Consider the following 17,202-nt stretch of genomic DNA (forward strand, 5'->3'; position numbering starts at 1 on the left):
GGGGTGCCGCCTCTAGCGAGCTAGGCAATGCTGAGTGTGAGTGGGAACACGGACAGAGGGAGTGGCTTTAGCTGAGGTGATCTGGGGGCCACTCTGAGGAGGTGGCTTGGAGGACTCACCCTGGAGAGCTGGGGGATGGGGTGGCCATGAGGGGATGGCACAGAGGATGGGTAAGGAGTCGGGCAGCAGTGTGGGCCAGCAGGGCCAGGCCCAGGCTGTCCAGGGGACAGGGCTACTGCAACCACTTGTGACAGCCTGGCTCAGATGAGAAGTGGGGGGCCCTGGCATGAGATCCTTCCACCTGGCCCCAGTGAGAGGCCCTGCACCTCTGTGACCGCTTGGTCCTGGAGGCAGCAGCTGCCACAGGTGCCCCCACAGTGTGTCCAAGCCCACCACCACCACTTGGCTGGTCACCCATGGGGCACGGGGTGCAGGGCCTTCACATGGGGCCCCCACAGGGGCTCTGGGTGGGCCATATCTGTAGCCAGAGCTGGGCCTTCTGAGGCATCGCACTGATACGGACTGGCAGGTCAGTGCCTGTCCTTAGCGGGGTGGTGGGGGCAAGTATTGCAGGCAGTGTCACTGAGCAGGAGAGCCTGCGCTTCTCAGCTTGACACCTGTTGGCTGGTCCAGACAGGAACTTCCCATTGTGTTCTGGCTTTGTTCTTCCAGAGCAGGGGGAGGAAAAGAAAGACGAGTGGCTGCGTGGGTTGAGGCCCAAGCACATGGGCCTCGGAGGCCTGGGGGCACTGGAGGCATCACCAGGGACAGTGGGCACCACCCACCCCCAGAGAGGGTGTGGATGACCCCGAGCCAGGCCTCCCCACACTCACAGTGTCTGCCTGGAGTCCCTGGGGAAATGACTGGTGATGTCACATGGTCTCTTGGTAATCGGCAAGCATCTCTTTGCCCCCTGCCTGGGAGGGACCCTGGACTTTATTTCCCTGCAGTCAGATAGGTGGGGAGGCCCTGGGCACCTGTGCACTCTCACCCGCCTTTGTTTCTCCGCCTCTTGCTCTTTGTAGCCCCCAGCCTCTCTCTTGATGAGGAGGTCTTTGCTAGGCCAGGTCTGTAGGCCTCAGTGTCAGCGGTGCACCTTTCTCTGCCCCATAGGCAGATCCTGGGCATGAGCTGAGAGGAGGTCCCCGGAGGCCATCGGGGTTCGGAGCAGGTCAGGGAAGGAGCTGTTGTGACCGTGGAGCTCCTGTGGGGCACGAGGGCTGTAGGAGCGTATGGAGTGGGATGGGGCCATGCCCAGGCTTTTAGGTGAGACATCTCGGGGAGTTGGAAAAAGCCCTAGAGAAAAACTCCCTGAAATTTACATTCTAGACAAATTAGTCTGAAAGAAAACAGACTCTGGAGAAGGACTGAGGAGGAGAGGAAACCAAATCTAGAAAGGAAGAAAGAGCAGACCAAAAAGCCGGGGCTGTCGTAAGTGTCTTTTTTGTTTTGTTTGTCATCTAGGCATTTTACATGACCTGCTGTTTCCATCAGAGCTCAGGCTCTTTGTCTGTCCCGCCTCCATGCGCAGCTGCATCTGGGCGTCCCTGTCCCCCCATCCCATTGGTCTGTCATCAGCACCTGCGCTTGACACAACCCACCACACCCTGCCCACCAGCCATTGGCCCTTCCTGCCACCCATGCCCCCTCAGGCCTCTCCTCCCTCCACAGTCCCGCCCCCAGAACAAAGCCCCCTGGGCCTGGAGCTGTTGTGGCTGCTGCCTGGGGGCATGTCGTCTGGGGCGGAGCCTCATCTTGTGGGGATTCGCATACAGGCCAGGCCTCTTCCTGTTTCTTCACCTTCTGTCTGACCAATCTCCTCCCCAGGTCTCACCGGAAGCGGAGCCAACCCAAGAAGCCCAAGTCAGAAGACCCCAAGTCCCTCGGGGAGGGCACAGGGGCCGGGGTGGCCCTCCTGGAGGACACAGGCGGGGGCACAAAGGAGGAGGCGGAGCCTGAGGAGGAAGAGGAACAACTCATGCCGCTGCCTGGCCGCGAGGCCGAGGGCACAGAAGGTCAGTGTTGGCCAGCTGTCCCAGTGCCGGATCCTCCTGACACTGAGCCAGTGTCTAGCGGGCAGAGCCAGCATCTGCTGCAGCCAGAGAAGCCCCTGCTTTTAAAGAATCCAATTCTATTGCTCTCTTGGAAGGGTGGGACATTTATTAAAACACACGTTACAGAGCATGCGTACAGAAAGTCTTTCTACCGGAAATGAGAAGAGAGCTTTGGTCAGCCCATCCACAGGGGCTGCCATGCACACACCTTTTCATTTGAGGCCCCTACACTGGAGTGTGCCTGCCTGCCGTGGGGATGGCTCTCCACCCTGTGCATCCTCCCTTCCCTGAGAGGAGGGCTGGCCCTGGCCCTGCTGGGCATAGGAGAGCCACTGGGCCCAGCTGAGCCACCCAGACCTCTCCTCAGGGTCCCCCTCTTCCCCAGGCACTGTGGCCCTTCTGAGGCAGGCAGAATGGGCTTGGCGGTGCACGTTTCTTTCTGAGCACAGGGCTCCCATGAGCTGCGGGGTTGCTCAGACAGACCTGGAACCAGTAGGCGTGTAGGCGTGTAATTCTAAAATGTGCCCTTTGTGCTGGGTGGCACACTCTGTGATGCGAGCCGGCCATCTGAGAGCTTTTTGAGGGTCCCCTACTCAGTTTGTTTTACAGTGTTTCTCCTTTTATGACTGGATTTCATTTTCCTAATTTACCGTTTCATCTTCTCATCCATTTTGCACATTAGCAGCTGTCCTTGGGTCTACAAGAGGGAGCCCATCCCTCCCTAGGCCTTTCTGCATGCCCACTATTGAGCTGGGCACAGGGCCATAGATCACACTGACCAGACCATCTCCCAACCTCAGGCCTCCCCCTGGCAGAGCTGCCTCGGACCCAGGTCCCACCAGAAGGTTCTGCTTGAGTCCTCACATCTCTCTCTTTGTGGCAGACTGAAAGGAGTACATTTTCTGAGACCTCTAAGTTCATAGAGTGTCCTGTTGCTGATGTCAAAGATTAGGTGGTTTCCGTGGTGATTGTCCAAAGAGAGCAGACCAAGACATGGCTGTGGCTCTGCTCAACACACATGTAAGGGTTAGGCCAGGCACTGGGGCTGTATAGAAGAGGGTCACAGCTGGCCCTCACAGCCCCTGCAGCATGGCAGGAGAGGTGAATGTGAGCTCTGGCCCCCGTGACATGCCCATGGGACTGGAATAGAGGGAGGGGCTTGTGCTGAGGAGTTCTGTTAGGGAGCAGCTGAGTCCCTCAGGAGGGGCGAGTGAGGGTCCTGAGGCGCAGAACTCTAAAAAGGTGATGTTGTCAGTGCACGTGAAGGAGGAACCGAGCTGGGGAGAGTTTCTGTGTGGAAATGGATGCCGGAACCTCTTCAGAATGGCAACAGCAGGCAGCTCACACATGGGGGAATCCTGGAAAGGCGTTCCTTCCAGATCAGGGACAAGGCAACATCTTGTCTGTAACTGTTCAGTGCAAGACAGAAGGGTCTACCTAGCCCAGAATGGCAAGATGAAGAAATAGAAGGTGTTAGGATAGAAAGGAGGAATGAAACTATCATACTTACAGATGACATGACTATACAGAGAGAGAAAAAAACAAATCCATAGACAAAATGATAGACTTTCTCAAGGAGCTAGCAAAGTGGCTGGATATGAGCTTAATATACAAAAATGGCATTTCCTATATTATAGGAGTCTCTGAGTGGTACACACAGTTAATGCACTGAGCTGCAAACCAAAAAACTGGTGGTTCGAGCTCATCCAGAGACACCTTGGAAGAAAGGCCTGGTGGTCTACTTCCGACAAACCAACCATTGAAAACCCTATGGCTCACAGTCCTGCTGTGACACACATGCGGTCACCATGAGCCACAGCTGACTCAATGAAACTGGGTTAGCCATTGACAGACATTTTACCTTTCAGAAAGATACAAAATAATTCCAAACAAAAACGAACATAAATCTAATAAAAAATGTAGTAAGACCTTTATGGAGAAAATTAGAAACTGTCAGCAGATAAGAAAAAGAAGAGTTCAGTGGACAGAGTGATGTGCCACACATTAGGGAGGAACTCATTAGTATAAAGATACCATTTCCCCCAACTGTCTATAGATTCAGTGCAACTCTGCTGGGATCCCGGCAGGGTGTTGATGTGGACTGATGAGGATCCCACGAGCTGATTTGCAATGGGTGTGGAGGATGAAAGGCCCAAGAAAAAAGGGACCAGCCTGCAGAGCAGATCTACTGCTCATGGCTGTGTGAGTCCCTGAGGCTGTTGTACCGTAACAAAGTACCATTGACTTGGTGGCTTAAAATAGCATGCATTAGGCACCCAGGTGGCACAGTGTACACGGCTTCTAACCAAAAGACAAAAGATTGGTGGTTCAAACCCATCAGCTGCTCTGCAGGAGAAAGATGTGGTATTCTGCTTCCATAAAGATTACAGCCTTGGAAACACTTCTCTGTCCAATAGGATTGCTATGAGTTGATTTAATGGCAATGAGTTTGTTTTTGTTTTTTGAGTTGTCTCACAGTTCTGGAGGTCAGAAGTCCAAAATGAGTCTCACAGGGCCAGAATCAAATGTCGTCAGGGCTGCTACCTTCTGGAGCTCTAGTGGGGAGCCTGGCCTTTTCCAGCTTCCAGAGGCTGTTGTGTTTCTTGGCTTGTGACCCCCTCCTCACCTTCCAGGCACATCCCTCCAGCCTCTGCTTCCATCCCCACACATCTGTCTCTGAACCCCCACCTCTCTCTTTCATTTATTAGAAACCGTGGGATTCACTGGGCCCACCCGGATGATCCAGGCCAATCTCCCCACCGAAAGATCCTTCACTTCAATGCGGCTGTAAAGGCCCCTTTCCCACATACAGTAACATATTCATTGAACTTGGGGATTAGGGCGTAGACACGGGAATCATTATTCCGCCCACCACATGGCCTGAGAATTTATGTTTTAAAGACAGAACTTTAAAACTTTTAAAAGACTAGGAAGGAAAATACTTTTATGATCTTAGGCTTGGGAGGAATTTCATTAAAAAGCACAAACCATAAAGAAGAAGGATGGGTAGGTGCTGTCGCCTTGATGCCAACTCAGAGAGGCCGAGTGGCCGAGTGGTGCTGCCCCCAGGGCTTCCTGGGCGGCCATCTTCATGGGGGCAGACGGCCAGGACTTCCTTCGACGGAGCCGCTGGGGGATCAGACTGCGACTTTGAAGTTAGCAGCTAAGCACTTAACTGTTGGGCCACTAGGGCTCCTTTGTTTACCAAGAGATGAACCTTAAAGGAAGTGAAAAGACAAGCTGATGAAGGGAAAGCTATCCATAGCCCCTGGCAGCTAAAGTTCTCCTCAAGATCTTTGAAAATCACTTGAGTGGGAAATGAGCCACAGAGGAGGACAGCCCAGAGGCCACCAAACTCGCCTAGTCATCTGGGAAACATGAAATGAAGGCACATTGAGATGCTGCTGTGTCTCCACCGGATTGGCTGAGACTAGAAGGTGTGATGATCTGGCCCCATCCTCTGTTCCTGTTGGGATGCTAATGGGAGCCGCCTCTCTGGAGAGCAGCTGGCATCATCTTGCAGAGTGGGCTGTGCATGTCCTGTCCTGGTGGGTAGCTGCTCTGACTCAAGGTGACCCCACGGACAACAGAACAAACGTCGTCCAGTCTCACACCACCACCACAGTGTTGGTCTGCTGGAGTCGACCGGGTGGCCACTGTGTATGTCAAGGACCTTCCAACCTGGGGGCCCCCCTTCCAGCTCACTACGGGACAGCATTCTCTTGGATCCCTAGGGCTCTCACTGGCTGATTTTTCAGAAGCTGGTTCCCAGGCCTTTCTTCCTAGTCTGTCTCAGTCTAGAAGCTCGCTGAAACCTGTCTACCATGTGTGACCCTGCTGGGATTAGAAATTCCAGTGGCATAGCCTTCCAGCCTCACAGAAACATGCAAGCCACCACACACGACACACTAACAGATGGGTGGTGGCCATTTACTTTACCCCCAGTGGTTCCCATCTGGGACTTGGACCCTGGATAAACGCTTGCGTCTGACACACCTGACCCCAGTACAACTGCAGGAACAGCGACAAACAAACCAAGCTGAAAACGACCCAAAGGTCTAGTCACGAGGAAACAGATGGGAAAATGGCAGCTACAGAGAGCCCCTGTGTGATGCAGGGTGAGAAATGAGCGCTGCTGCTCTGTACCAGCAGGGTGGATCTTGGACACAGCGTCACCCGTAAGCACGAGTCACAGGAGCGTGCATACACTGGAATCCCTTTGTCGAAAGTTCAGAAAACACGCCAACCCAGAATGGATAGTCAAGGGAGCAGGCACGCTGAAGCAAAGAATGGGAGTGACAAGCTCCGGTGGCACCCAGTGGCTTCCCACAGGGAGTGGGGGCATAGTTGGGAGAGACACAGGAGCGTTCTTTGTTGTTGTTGTTGTTGGGTGTGGTGCTATCAAGTCAATTGTGATTCATACCAACCCCGTATGACAGAGTGGAACTGCCCCATTGGCTTTCCTAGGCTGTCATGTCTGTGGGAAGAGATCACTAACTAGGTCTTTCTCCCGTGGAGCCGCTGGGTGGTTTGAACCACTAGCCTTTCAGTTAGCTGGTGGGCACTTAACTCTTGTGCCACCAGGGCTCCAGGTGTTCTTTAGACCCTGCACATGCTCAGTCATGCTCTTTGTTGTTGTTATTCGTTGCCATCAAGTTGGCTCTGCCTCTTGGTGACCCCAGGGACAGCAGAGTGAAGTACTGCCCAGTCCTGCGCCATCTTCCCGGATCCATTCATGTGGCCACTCTGTATTTTGAGTGCCTTCCAAACCAGGGGCCTCCCCTTCCAGGCCTGTATTGTACGGTGTCCTGTTGTGACCATAGGTTTTCAGTGGCTGATTGGGGGGAGTCAGTTTGCCGGGCCTTTCTTCCTAGTTTCTCTCAGTCTGGAAGCTCTGCTGAAAGCTGTCCACCGTGGGTGACCCTGCTGGGATTGGAGTACCAGGGACATAGCTCCAGCCTCACAACAGCACACAGACCACCATAGTACAACAGATTGACACAGGGTAGAAAACTCCAGACTGTGGTTACAAGTTAAGTCCCCCCCGCCATGCCTCACCCCAGTGTCCTACAATTCTCCCTGTAAGTCCAGCCTCCATTCATGGGGTTGCTGGCAGCCCTCCTCTTCCAGGGCGTTCACGAACCTACAGGGTTTTTCATAGGGAAGGGGGAGCATGTGTGTGTCTCTGTGTCTGTACATGTGTGCATGTGTGTCTGTTTATGTGCATGTGTATGTATGGGTATGTTGGTGTACATGTTTCTATGTGTGTACTTGGGTGAATTTGTGTTTCTGTGTGCCCATCTCTCTGTACATGTGTGTCTACATTATGTGTGTGTGTGTTGGTGTGAGTGTCTGTGTGTCTTGTGTATATGTGTGGTACATTGTGCTTGTGTGTATCTGTGCATATGTATGTGGGTGTATATCTATGTTTTGTGTATGTGTGTGTATGTTGGTGAGTGTGTGCATGTGTGTATATGTGCATGTGTGTGTGTGCACGCACATGTCTGTGTATATGTGCCTGTGTGTCTATGGGTGTGTGTTGCAGGGTCTCTTCTGGAACTCTGCCCATTGAAAGAGGAAGAGGCCACCAAGGGCCTCCAAATAGGCAGCCATGGTCAAGGGTGAGCACTGCTGTCAGGACCCGACCTGCTTATCCCACCCTTCCCCAGAGCCTTGAGCGTAAGATAAATGAGAGTGTCACGTAAATAAGTATTCCCAGTCGGGGACATGGCAGAACTCACCATCACGAGAAATGAGTCACAGGTTTTAGAGTGGCTCCAGGCCCTCCTTTCTTACCAGCTCGATGTCCCTAAAGGTACAAGTGTTAAGTGACATTTCAGGGCCGTTAGTGATGTGCTGCATGGGCTGTTTTCAGGGGCAGCAAAGGCTCAAGGGGTGTGTGCCCTGTCACCCGGGTGCCGGGACTGGGACAGTGGCTCTGGTGCTGGGGGAAGGCAAGAGGCCACCGCGGGTGGGGGGGCTGGTCTGCCTGGTGGGACGCTGTGGCCCTCAGGGCCACTCCCTGCTGGCTGTCCCCCCTCAGCCCCAGCTGCTCTCCTTCCCAAGCCCCCACCTTCACCCCATGTAGGGTCTAAGCAGAAGGCTAGGAAGGCAGTTTGCGTCTGTCTGTCCTGGTTGGTGTCCACTTGGCCTGTTTGTGGTGACAGCACTTGCTCCCTCGTCTGCCCCCTTGGCCTGTGAAGTGTCTGCTGCCCTCACTGGTAACCTCAGGGCACTTGGTACCCACTTGTGCGGGGGGCACGGCCACTGCCCTTCTTTCAGCCAGCAGCAGACGGAAGGTCAGTGAGGGACAGAGCCAGGCCTGGGCCCAGGAGGGCTGTGTCCCCTCAAGTCACCGCTCAATGTCAGGTCCCTCTTTGCCCCACCATGTGTTCCAGGCAGGGGCTGTGCCAGGACCTCCTGTGAGGGAGGATCAGGAGAGACCCAGAGCTCTCGGAGCTGACCGGACTGCTCCAACAGGAAAAGGAGTGGGGAGAGTTCAAGAAGGGCCCCTGCTCAGAACAGCCTGGACCTGCCTGCACAGAGGCCGGGCATGGAAAACAAAACCAGAGTGTGTGTGTGTGTGTGTGTGCATGCGCGCTCACGCGAACTGTGCCCCTTGCATAGTGGATGCAGGGCTCACTCATGAGCATGGACCACCCCCCCAGCCTGTGGTCGCCTGTAGGACACACTCTTCAGGTCACTCTTCCCACTGACAGCCAGGTAGCAGGCGGGCGCCAGTCAGAGCTGTGGTAGGAGGGCCTGCACCTTCTGCTTGGCCAAAGATGCCACCTTCAGGCCTGGGCCCCCTCCCACCACCACCACTGCAGTGCCTCATTTCCTTTCTTGTTTTCATGCCCGCCCTCCCCTCTCCACCCCCACGTGTTTATCGAACACCCACTGTTTGCCAGGTGCTGTGAGTGTGTTCTGGAATGGAACCCTCCTACTTCTGGATTCTGAGAGGGGTTCACACCACAGGCCTCTGGGCCGGGCTGGTGGGTGGGGGTGGGGGGAGAGATGAAGGCTGGGAGGGGGGCGGGGGCGGCCCTGTTGTCCTTGTGGGGAGCAGCAGCTGTCCCCAGTGCCAGGCTGGGGCAGACAACATGATTTCCACATGGTACGTTTGTGCTCAGGGCGGATGCAGACTTTCCTCAGAGTGGCAGAGCTGTCTACTCGTGTGTTCACACCAACAGAAGCAGTGCTGCGGGCCACTCAGCACTGTTCTTACACATTAGGAAACCGTGGCCACCAAGCAGTCAGCCACAAACTCTGCGCCCTGCACAGGCCCATGCGCCCCACATGCCCCAAGCACACCATCTTCCCCACATGGATCCATATCCCCACATAGACCACACAGATCCCATGGTCCCATGTGGCCCCACACAGGCTCATATATCCCACACGCCATGTGGCCCTATGTGCGCCCACACTCCCCACATGGCCCTATATAGACCCACACAGAGTCCGTGGCCCCACATGGACGCATATGCCCTACACGGCTCTGCACAGACCACATAGACCAACACAGACCTATATGCCCCACTCAATCCACCAGGCCCCACAAGAGCACACATGCCCCACTCAACCCACCTGGCTCTGCGTGGACCCACATGCCTCCAACAAACTGTGTGCCTTTGACACCTGGGCTTTGCCCAGCCAGCCACCAACCCACTGCCCCCGTTGCCTGGTGTGTGGACTCTCTGTGGGCAACACATCTGGTCCCTTCCTTCCTGGCCAGTGCTCTTGGTGTCCGGTGTTGACAGTGACGTCAGAGTGGAGAAGGAACATGCGCGGAGGCACGGCATGGGAGAGGTGCTCCCCTCCCCTTTAGGGGTGGGCATAGACGAACATTTCAGAGAGGGGGGCGGGGTGGGCCCAGTGTGCCCTCCGCCTTCTGGCTGATGACTTGTCTCTGGCAAACGCAGACGTGTGCTTGCCAAGGACATGGCATGCCATACCCCTCCCTGCCAAGTGGGGTTGCAGTGGGTAGATGGGGCCATGGGTGGATGGGCAGGGGAGCCAGATGTGGAGCCCCCCTAGGGTCCCAGCCCAGAGCCTCTGCAAAGTGCTCTCAATGGCAGCAGGCTGGGATCCCCACAGAGGTCAGGTGGGTGACGTGGCCCTGAGGGGCCTGCTAGGAGGGAGGGCCCTCCTTGTCCTCTCCAGGGTTGATGAAGGCAGAGTTAGGGGCTCAGTTCGCACCTTTAGGAGCTCTGTCTCCCCAAGGTCATCTACCCTAGTTCTGGCTGGTTTCGGTGTATTTGGCTGTGGAACAAAGGGTGACATATGGCCCGGGTTTTTATAGTAAGCGTCAAATGCGATGCCGTGTTGGAAACCAGAGCTAATTAAGCTTCACGTTGTTACCGATTTAGTGCAAAGGGGGGCTCCTTTCTCTTTATGTTTCCCTTTTTTTCCGGTCTCGTTGGGGGAGAGGGGAAGCAGAAGGCTGTAAGGGGCAGTGATACCATTAACCAACGCCTGTCAGCAGGATGACCAGGTCATTGTGGTCACCTGAGACCTTATCAGTATGAACCCCCAGGCCAACCAGGGTGGCTGGTCACCTTAGTTATAAGCCACACTTTACATGACCAGGCAGTCACTTTTTTTTTTTTTTTTTTTATTGTGATTTGGGTGAAGATTTACAGAGCAAATTCACTTTCCATACAGCAGTTCACATATACTTTGTCTCATGACATTGACCACAGTTTACCACAATGGAACAGCTCCCCTCCTACTTCCTCCCCATAGTTACCTCTTCCCAGTGTCCATCCCTCCATACACTCCTGCCCCCTGAGCTGTCTCCCTGTGCATAAGCAGCCCTTCTTCTCCCATGATTGTTTTCTTCAAGGAGTGTATCTACCTGAGGTAAATGTTCAACTCATATGCCTATCTTTTGTTTGGCTAGAAACCACAGGTGTGGGTTCAATTCCAGACCTGAAGGGCAGCTAGGGGCCATAGTCTCATTGGTTCCACCAGGCTCTCTCGGACCAGCAAACCTGGTCCCCCCACCACCTTTTTTTTTTTTCTTCTCCAAATAATCAAGTTTTGTTCCACATTGTTCTCCCTCTTTATCAAGGATCTCCTAGATAGATCCCCTTCCAAGTGGATGACAATGGTAGCTGGGCACCATCTAGTTCTTTTGGTCTCATAGTTGTATAGGCTGCAGATCGGATGGTGTACCCGTCACTAGGACTGATTGTTTCCATAAATTTTGGTTTTCTTCTTTCTTCTTTGCTCTGGACGAGGAGAGACCCATCGTTGCATCTAGATGGCAGCTTGTAAGCTTTTAAGATCCCAGTCGCTACTCGCCAAAGTAGGAGGTGGAACAATGTTTTGTGTAGTATGTTATGCCAATTGAGCTTGATGTCCCCTGCGACTGTGATCCCAAGCCTGCAGGTTCAACTACTCAGTCTCTCTAGGTAGCTAGCTGTGACCAAGAAGTGACCACAACCTTGCCCCTTGTCAGCTCTACTATACACCTGGGAATTCTGATCATTCACATAAACTTATAGGACCATTGTCTGCCAACCCTATACATGTTCTTGGATACACTCCCCATTTCATAGACATACCTAATAGTTCAGCCTGTCCACCCATCTATCCACCCATATACCTATGTTTCAGGCAGTCATCTTGACAGGGCTCTGCGATGCCACAACCAGACTGGGGAGGCATTTAAGGTCTTCAAGGGGAGGCCCAGGTGTGGGAGGAACCAGTTTTCCCCTGAACACGCAGGTACTCACTTCCTGTGGCTGCAGTCACAGCACCACACTCTTGGCTCCTCAGTACAAGATGGATACTTTCATGGTTTTGGAGGTCTAAAATCAAGCTGCAGACAGCACTTCTTCCTTCCAGAGGCTCTGAGGAGCATCCGTTGCTGGCAGCCCACAGCTTCTAGAGGCCATCCGTACCCCTCGGCTCGTGCCCCCTCCTGTCTGCAAAGCCAGTGGTACAACAGCCCTCTGGTCGTCTCTTTGTAGTTGTCTCTCTCTGGCCACAGCTGTGGAAGCTTCTTTGCCTTCCGGGACCCCTGTGATCACATTGGGCCCACCTGGGAAACCTAGCCCATCTCCCTGTGCAGATGAGACATTTCATTACATCAGAGTCCTCAAACCATGGAAGGCACCATGGTCACAAAAAAAACAAACTCACTGCCATCGGGTCATTTCTGACTCATAGCGACCCTTCCTTGGGTTTCTGAGGCAATACCTCTATGGGAGTAGATTGCCCAGTCTTCCTTCTGCGGCGGGGCTGGTGGATTTGAACCCATAGCCTTCTGATTAGCAGTCAAATGCCTTAGGCAGTACACCACCAGAGCTCCCACCATAATCACATGCCTGGGGATTGGGTCATGGCCCTCTGTGGAGTTCCGCCACAGCACCAGTTTCACTGTGATTTGATTGGTGGCCCCACCTAGGTGGGCACTCCCAGCATTGCCCTCAGGGTCCCCCAGGTGGAGCTTCCAAGCGCTGTCCTCCGGGACTTATTGCCACTTTCGGCTGCTGGAGTGACTACTTGTATGTGGTGTGTTGCGCTTTTCAAACAGTCTACACGTGCATGTGTTCATTGTCAAAATGGACAAAATTGAGACACATGTGAAGGAAAATACAGCCCGTCCCCTGCCCTTCCTGGGTGAACACTGGAGCAAGCCCCCAGGTAGTAGCAGTACTGAGTGCCCTTGGGTTGAGTGTGACTTCATGTGTGTCAGAATACAGCTGTGCTCCAGAGTTTTCAAGGCTGTGAGCTTTCAGAAGGTCACAGGCCTTTCTTTTGAAGTGCCTCCAGGTGGACTTGAACCGCCAACTTTTTGGTTAGCAAAAGGAGCCCCATAAGCACAGCGTCTCTTCCCAGTTGCTTTTTGATGGCTCTCCTGTTCATGTAGTGATGATTTCAGAAAGCATGTCACCTTGTGGTCCCTCGCAGAGCCCAACAGTGGGTGCTTTTCTAAGCCCTGCTGTAGAGGAGGCCACGGGGGCTCCAAGGGGGTCTGCTTGGATCTTCACTGCGATTTGAACTTGACCAAAGCCCGTTGTCCACCCACCCTGTGCTTCAGGAAGGGCTCTGTGGGTCATAAGAGGCCCCTGACCATCCCCAGTCAATTCCTGCCCAGGCTGGAGGTTGCTCACAGGGGCCACAGGCCTGGCTCCAGGGACCCTTGTGGGAGTTGGTGTATTGTGGTTCTATGGTAGTGTCAGTGGGAACCCCCTTACCACCAAGGCCTGCTCCTTGGGCGTTAGCAGTACCTCAACATATGACCCCTTAGGGTTTGGGACAGGACCATGCCAAGGGCCACAGCCTTGGGTTAGGGGTTGTGTTGAAGCCATAGCCTAGGATCCGTGGGTATTTTGTCTAGGGCCAAAGTCTGAGCCTGAGGCCTGAATCTGGGGCTACAACCTGGGGTCTGGGTGCCAATCCAGGGCTGCAGCCTGGGGCTGGGGGACTGTGTCTGGGCCCACAGCCTGGGGTTTAGGTGTTATGTCCAGGGTTGCAGCCTAGGGTCAGGGGACTGAGTCCAGGGCCACAGTCTTGGGTTTGGGGGTTGTGTTTGGGGCTGCAGCCTCATGCTCAAATTGAGCAGCTCATGGGGGGCTGTGAGCCAAGACCAGGGCTCCGTCTCTGACTCTCCTCTTTCCCCACAGAGGATGGGAAGGGCAAGCTGCGGCCAGCCAAGGCCAAGAGCGACCGGAAGAAGAAGAGCTATGGGCCTCTGCACCCTCATCTCCCCCTTTTGCCACCTCCACCGGCCCTGCCGCCAGCACCCATAGCCCCTTTCGCCTCCGAGGAGGCTCCCCTGCCACCACCCCTACTAGAGCCCCCCGTGCTGGCGCCAGCCCCCACCACTGCACCGGAGGAGAGCCTGCTGCCCACAGCCCTTAATGTCATGCCCCCCGAGGCTCCTGGCAGCGTGGAGGACGAGGTCAAACCACGGCCCATCATCCCCATGCTGTACGTGGTGCCCCGTGGTGACCGCACTGCTGGAGACAGGGAGCACCGCGCTTCCCAGCAGGCCTTCGAGCACTTCGTCCAGAAGGGTGCCGCCTGGCCAGAGCCCACTGCACCCATGGAGCTGACGCTGCAGGAGGGGCAGGGTGGACCTGGGCGCCCTGAGACCCCTACTCGGGCTGGTGATGTGCAGGTAGGCTCGAGGGTGGGACAGCACTCAGCAGGTCCCTCAGCGACGGTGTCAGAGGCACAGGGGACTCTCCCCTAATGCCTTTCTGCCCTGCGTGCACGAGGTGACCAAACTGAGGACACAAGGCTGCAGAGAGACCAGCAGAGAGGCCGGGACCTGGGGCTGGAGCTTGTTGGCCCCACTGAGCTCTCCGCCGGCCCAAGGTGGTCTCACGGAGGCGGTGCGCTCTGTATTCCAGGCACCGTCTACATTCTCAAAATTAAAGATGGAGATCAAGAAGAGCCGGCGCCACCCTCTGGGCAAGCCACCCACCCGGTCCCCACTGTCGGTGGTCAAGCAGGAGGCCTCCAGTGACGAGGGTGAGCACGGATGGGGCAGGAAGCAGGGACTGGCCAGATGCCAGCCCAGCCTCACCTGCACTGCAGGAGCCTTGTCTGCCCTAGCTCTGCTCTCCTGTGGCCGACTCCCACCTGTACATCCAGTGGCCAGCCAGGCTTTCACCCTGTCCAAGTGCCTGCCCTCAGACATCCAGCCCTTCCTCAGCCCCTTGCCCTTCCCCCCAAGGTTAGTCAGTGAGCCTCTGTCCCCAGAGGTCTCCCCACCTGACTACCTTAACGCCCTCAGATTGCACCAACCCGCGCATCCTGCAGGGGGCACCCTGCACCCACAGCATGCCGAGAGACACACACCCCCCACCCGGGTCCAGCCCCCTGCCATGCGTCTCCCACAGAACAGGAGCCATGATTTGAACCTGCCCCTGTCCTCCACCCTCCCTGGGCTTGGGAAAGGTGCTGTGGGTCAGAGGAGGCCCTTGACCTCTTGATTGGGGGCTCACAGGAGGGTGTAGGCCTGGCTTGGGGTCCTTCATGGGAGTGGCTTGTCATGGTATCACAGGTATCTGCTCCTCTGTGGTAGTGTCCTCAGGACCCACCCTGGTTTGGCTCATCCCTCTGGATTCTTGCCTTGAGCCGTGTCTGCCTGTATAGCTGAGGGAGATTCTAGTGCCCAACTGTCACTCCACAGGCAGTTGTTGTCAGGGATACTCTGTGCCCTGACCCCCTGGCCAGGCTGCCCACGGCAGGCGGTGATAGCAGGCTGGGAGCAGCCTTTAGGCTCTTCCTGAGGACTGCACACAGCGTCAGGGCCAGAAAAGCTGTAACCAAGGTCTGTCAAGGCTCCAAATTGGGGTGGGGGGCTTGGAGAACCTTCTGTCGAACACTCAGCCAGGAGCTGCTGTCTTCTGTACAGAGGCCCTGCTAAGCCAATTTCCCCTCTTCTGTGCCAGCCTGCCGTTTAAGATGCACGTGGAATTGGAAAATGGTCTGGGAGGCTTCCTTCTGAATCTAATTTGGGGCTGGGAACAGGTGGTGTTCTAGAAGCAGACGGAACTGCGCGAAGGGCCCAAGCCATAGCTTGGCCTCGGGCAGGCATAGCGGGTGGCCTCCACTTCACACTGGATATGGGGAGGAGGCTGTGTAGCCGTTCGTGCCAGAAAGTGCCTCACGGTACCCTCCCTCCTCACCTGATAGGCCCCTTTGGGCACAAGACAGGGTTGCAGGGCCCCAGGCTTCACGGATGCCTCTCTCACCTTCACCTGCAGAAGGAGCATTGTAGGGAGAGTGTCCTCATGAGCAAAGAATTCAGGTGGCAGGGGAGTTGGGCCAGGGACCGGGGGAGGGGGCAGAAGAGTCAGCCAGGAGGTGATTCAGGCTTTTCTGGGAGGGTTTGAGGGCTGAGGTGCCCCTGGGTGGTGCAGACAGTTAGGGTGCTCTGCTGCAGACTGGGAGGCCGGAGGTTTTAGTCCACTTAGAGGTGCCTCTGGAGAAAGGTCTGGCAATTGACATTCAAAAAACCAGGCACCAAAAACCCTGTGGAGCCCAGTTCTACTCTGACACACCTGGGGGTGCCTTGGGTCTGAGTCGACTTGACAGCTGGCCTTTGAGGGCGGAGGGCAGGGAGTCGCCATGACCTGGACTTGAAAGGCTGGGAGGTGGTGGGGCCCTGGCGACCTGCTCTGCAGCTTGTTGGCTCCAGGGCTCTCTGGTGAATGACACTGAATGGGACTAAAGCCTCTGTCTCCTCCTGCCCCACCTGTTCCGTTCCAGAAGCTCTTCCTTTCTCTGGAGAGGAGGATGTGAGTGACCCCGAGGCCTTGAAGTCGCTGCTCTCCCTGCAGTGGAAGAACAAAGCGGCCAGCTTCCAGGCGGAGAGGAAGTTCAATACAGCAGCCGCGCTCACCAAGCCGTACTGTGCAGTCTGCATCCTCTTCTACCCCTACAGCCAGGTGAGTGCTCCAGGTGAGCGCCACCCGCCACCGCCGGTCTGTGGGGCTCATCTGCCCCTGCTCAGCCCCTCGCCGTGCCTCCAGAGAACTCTCAGTACTGCCTCGGGGCATCGAGCTTCTGTGTGGAGTGATGGAAAGATCTGGAAACTAAGAGTGTTGACGGGTGTACAAGTCGCAGAACCACACGTGTGAAAGCAGTCGAAGTGGCTGGCGTTCTGTTACACATATTTTACCAAAATGTTTTTAGGCATGAAAGGGAAAGCTCTGATGGCACAACAGCTAAGCACTTGGCTGTTAGCTGAAAGCTCAGCAGTTTGAACCCGCCCAGCAGTTCTTCGGGAGAAGAGACTTGGCAAGCTTTTTCCATAAAGATTACAGACTGGAGGACCCTGTGGGCAGTTCTACTCTGTAACATGTGGGGTTCTCTAGGAGTCAGGATCAACTCAACACTGCAGATTCTGGCCTAAAAAAGAGGCTCCCGGGGGGCCTGATGAGGGATGAGGTGTCACAATGGGAAACTGTGGCATCTCCTGAGTCCGTCCTTCCCCAGCCACAGCCTGTCATCCAGCTCTTTCCTCCTCGCCTGGATGGCTGCCCCTGCCTCCTTACTCTTCCACTGCTCATCACAGCAGCGTGGGCTTTGCGGACTTGGGCCCACGTGCCATGCCCAGCCAGGGCTAAGCACCCTTCCCGGGGCTCTCCCCACCCACCAGGTTGAACATGAGCCCCCA

The 17,202-nt window shown here is 55.4% G+C and overlaps 1 protein-coding gene across 1 annotated transcript in view; it reads left to right on the top strand.

Annotated features, from left to right (window-relative positions):
* The window catches only part of KDM4B (lysine demethylase 4B), a 141,858-nt gene that overhangs the window by 99,608 nt on the left and 25,048 nt on the right, over nt 1–17,202 (top strand). The window contains exons 9-13 of the mRNA XM_042782345.1: nt 1,330–1,431; nt 1,828–2,015; nt 13,694–14,190; nt 14,426–14,546; nt 16,293–16,471. Coding sequence (XP_042638279.1) covers nt 1,330–1,431; nt 1,828–2,015; nt 13,694–14,190; nt 14,426–14,546; nt 16,293–16,471 — 1,087 coding nt within the window. The remainder of the gene's footprint in view (nt 1–1,329; nt 1,432–1,827; nt 2,016–13,693; nt 14,191–14,425; nt 14,547–16,292; nt 16,472–17,202) is intronic.

Source organism: Orycteropus afer, unplaced genomic scaffold, assembly GCF_000298275.1.
Source record: "Orycteropus afer afer isolate SDZICR_OR568_19922 unplaced genomic scaffold, OryAfe1.0 scaffold00291, whole genome shotgun sequence".
Classification (NCBI taxonomy): domain Eukaryota; kingdom Metazoa; phylum Chordata; class Mammalia; order Tubulidentata; family Orycteropodidae; genus Orycteropus; species Orycteropus afer.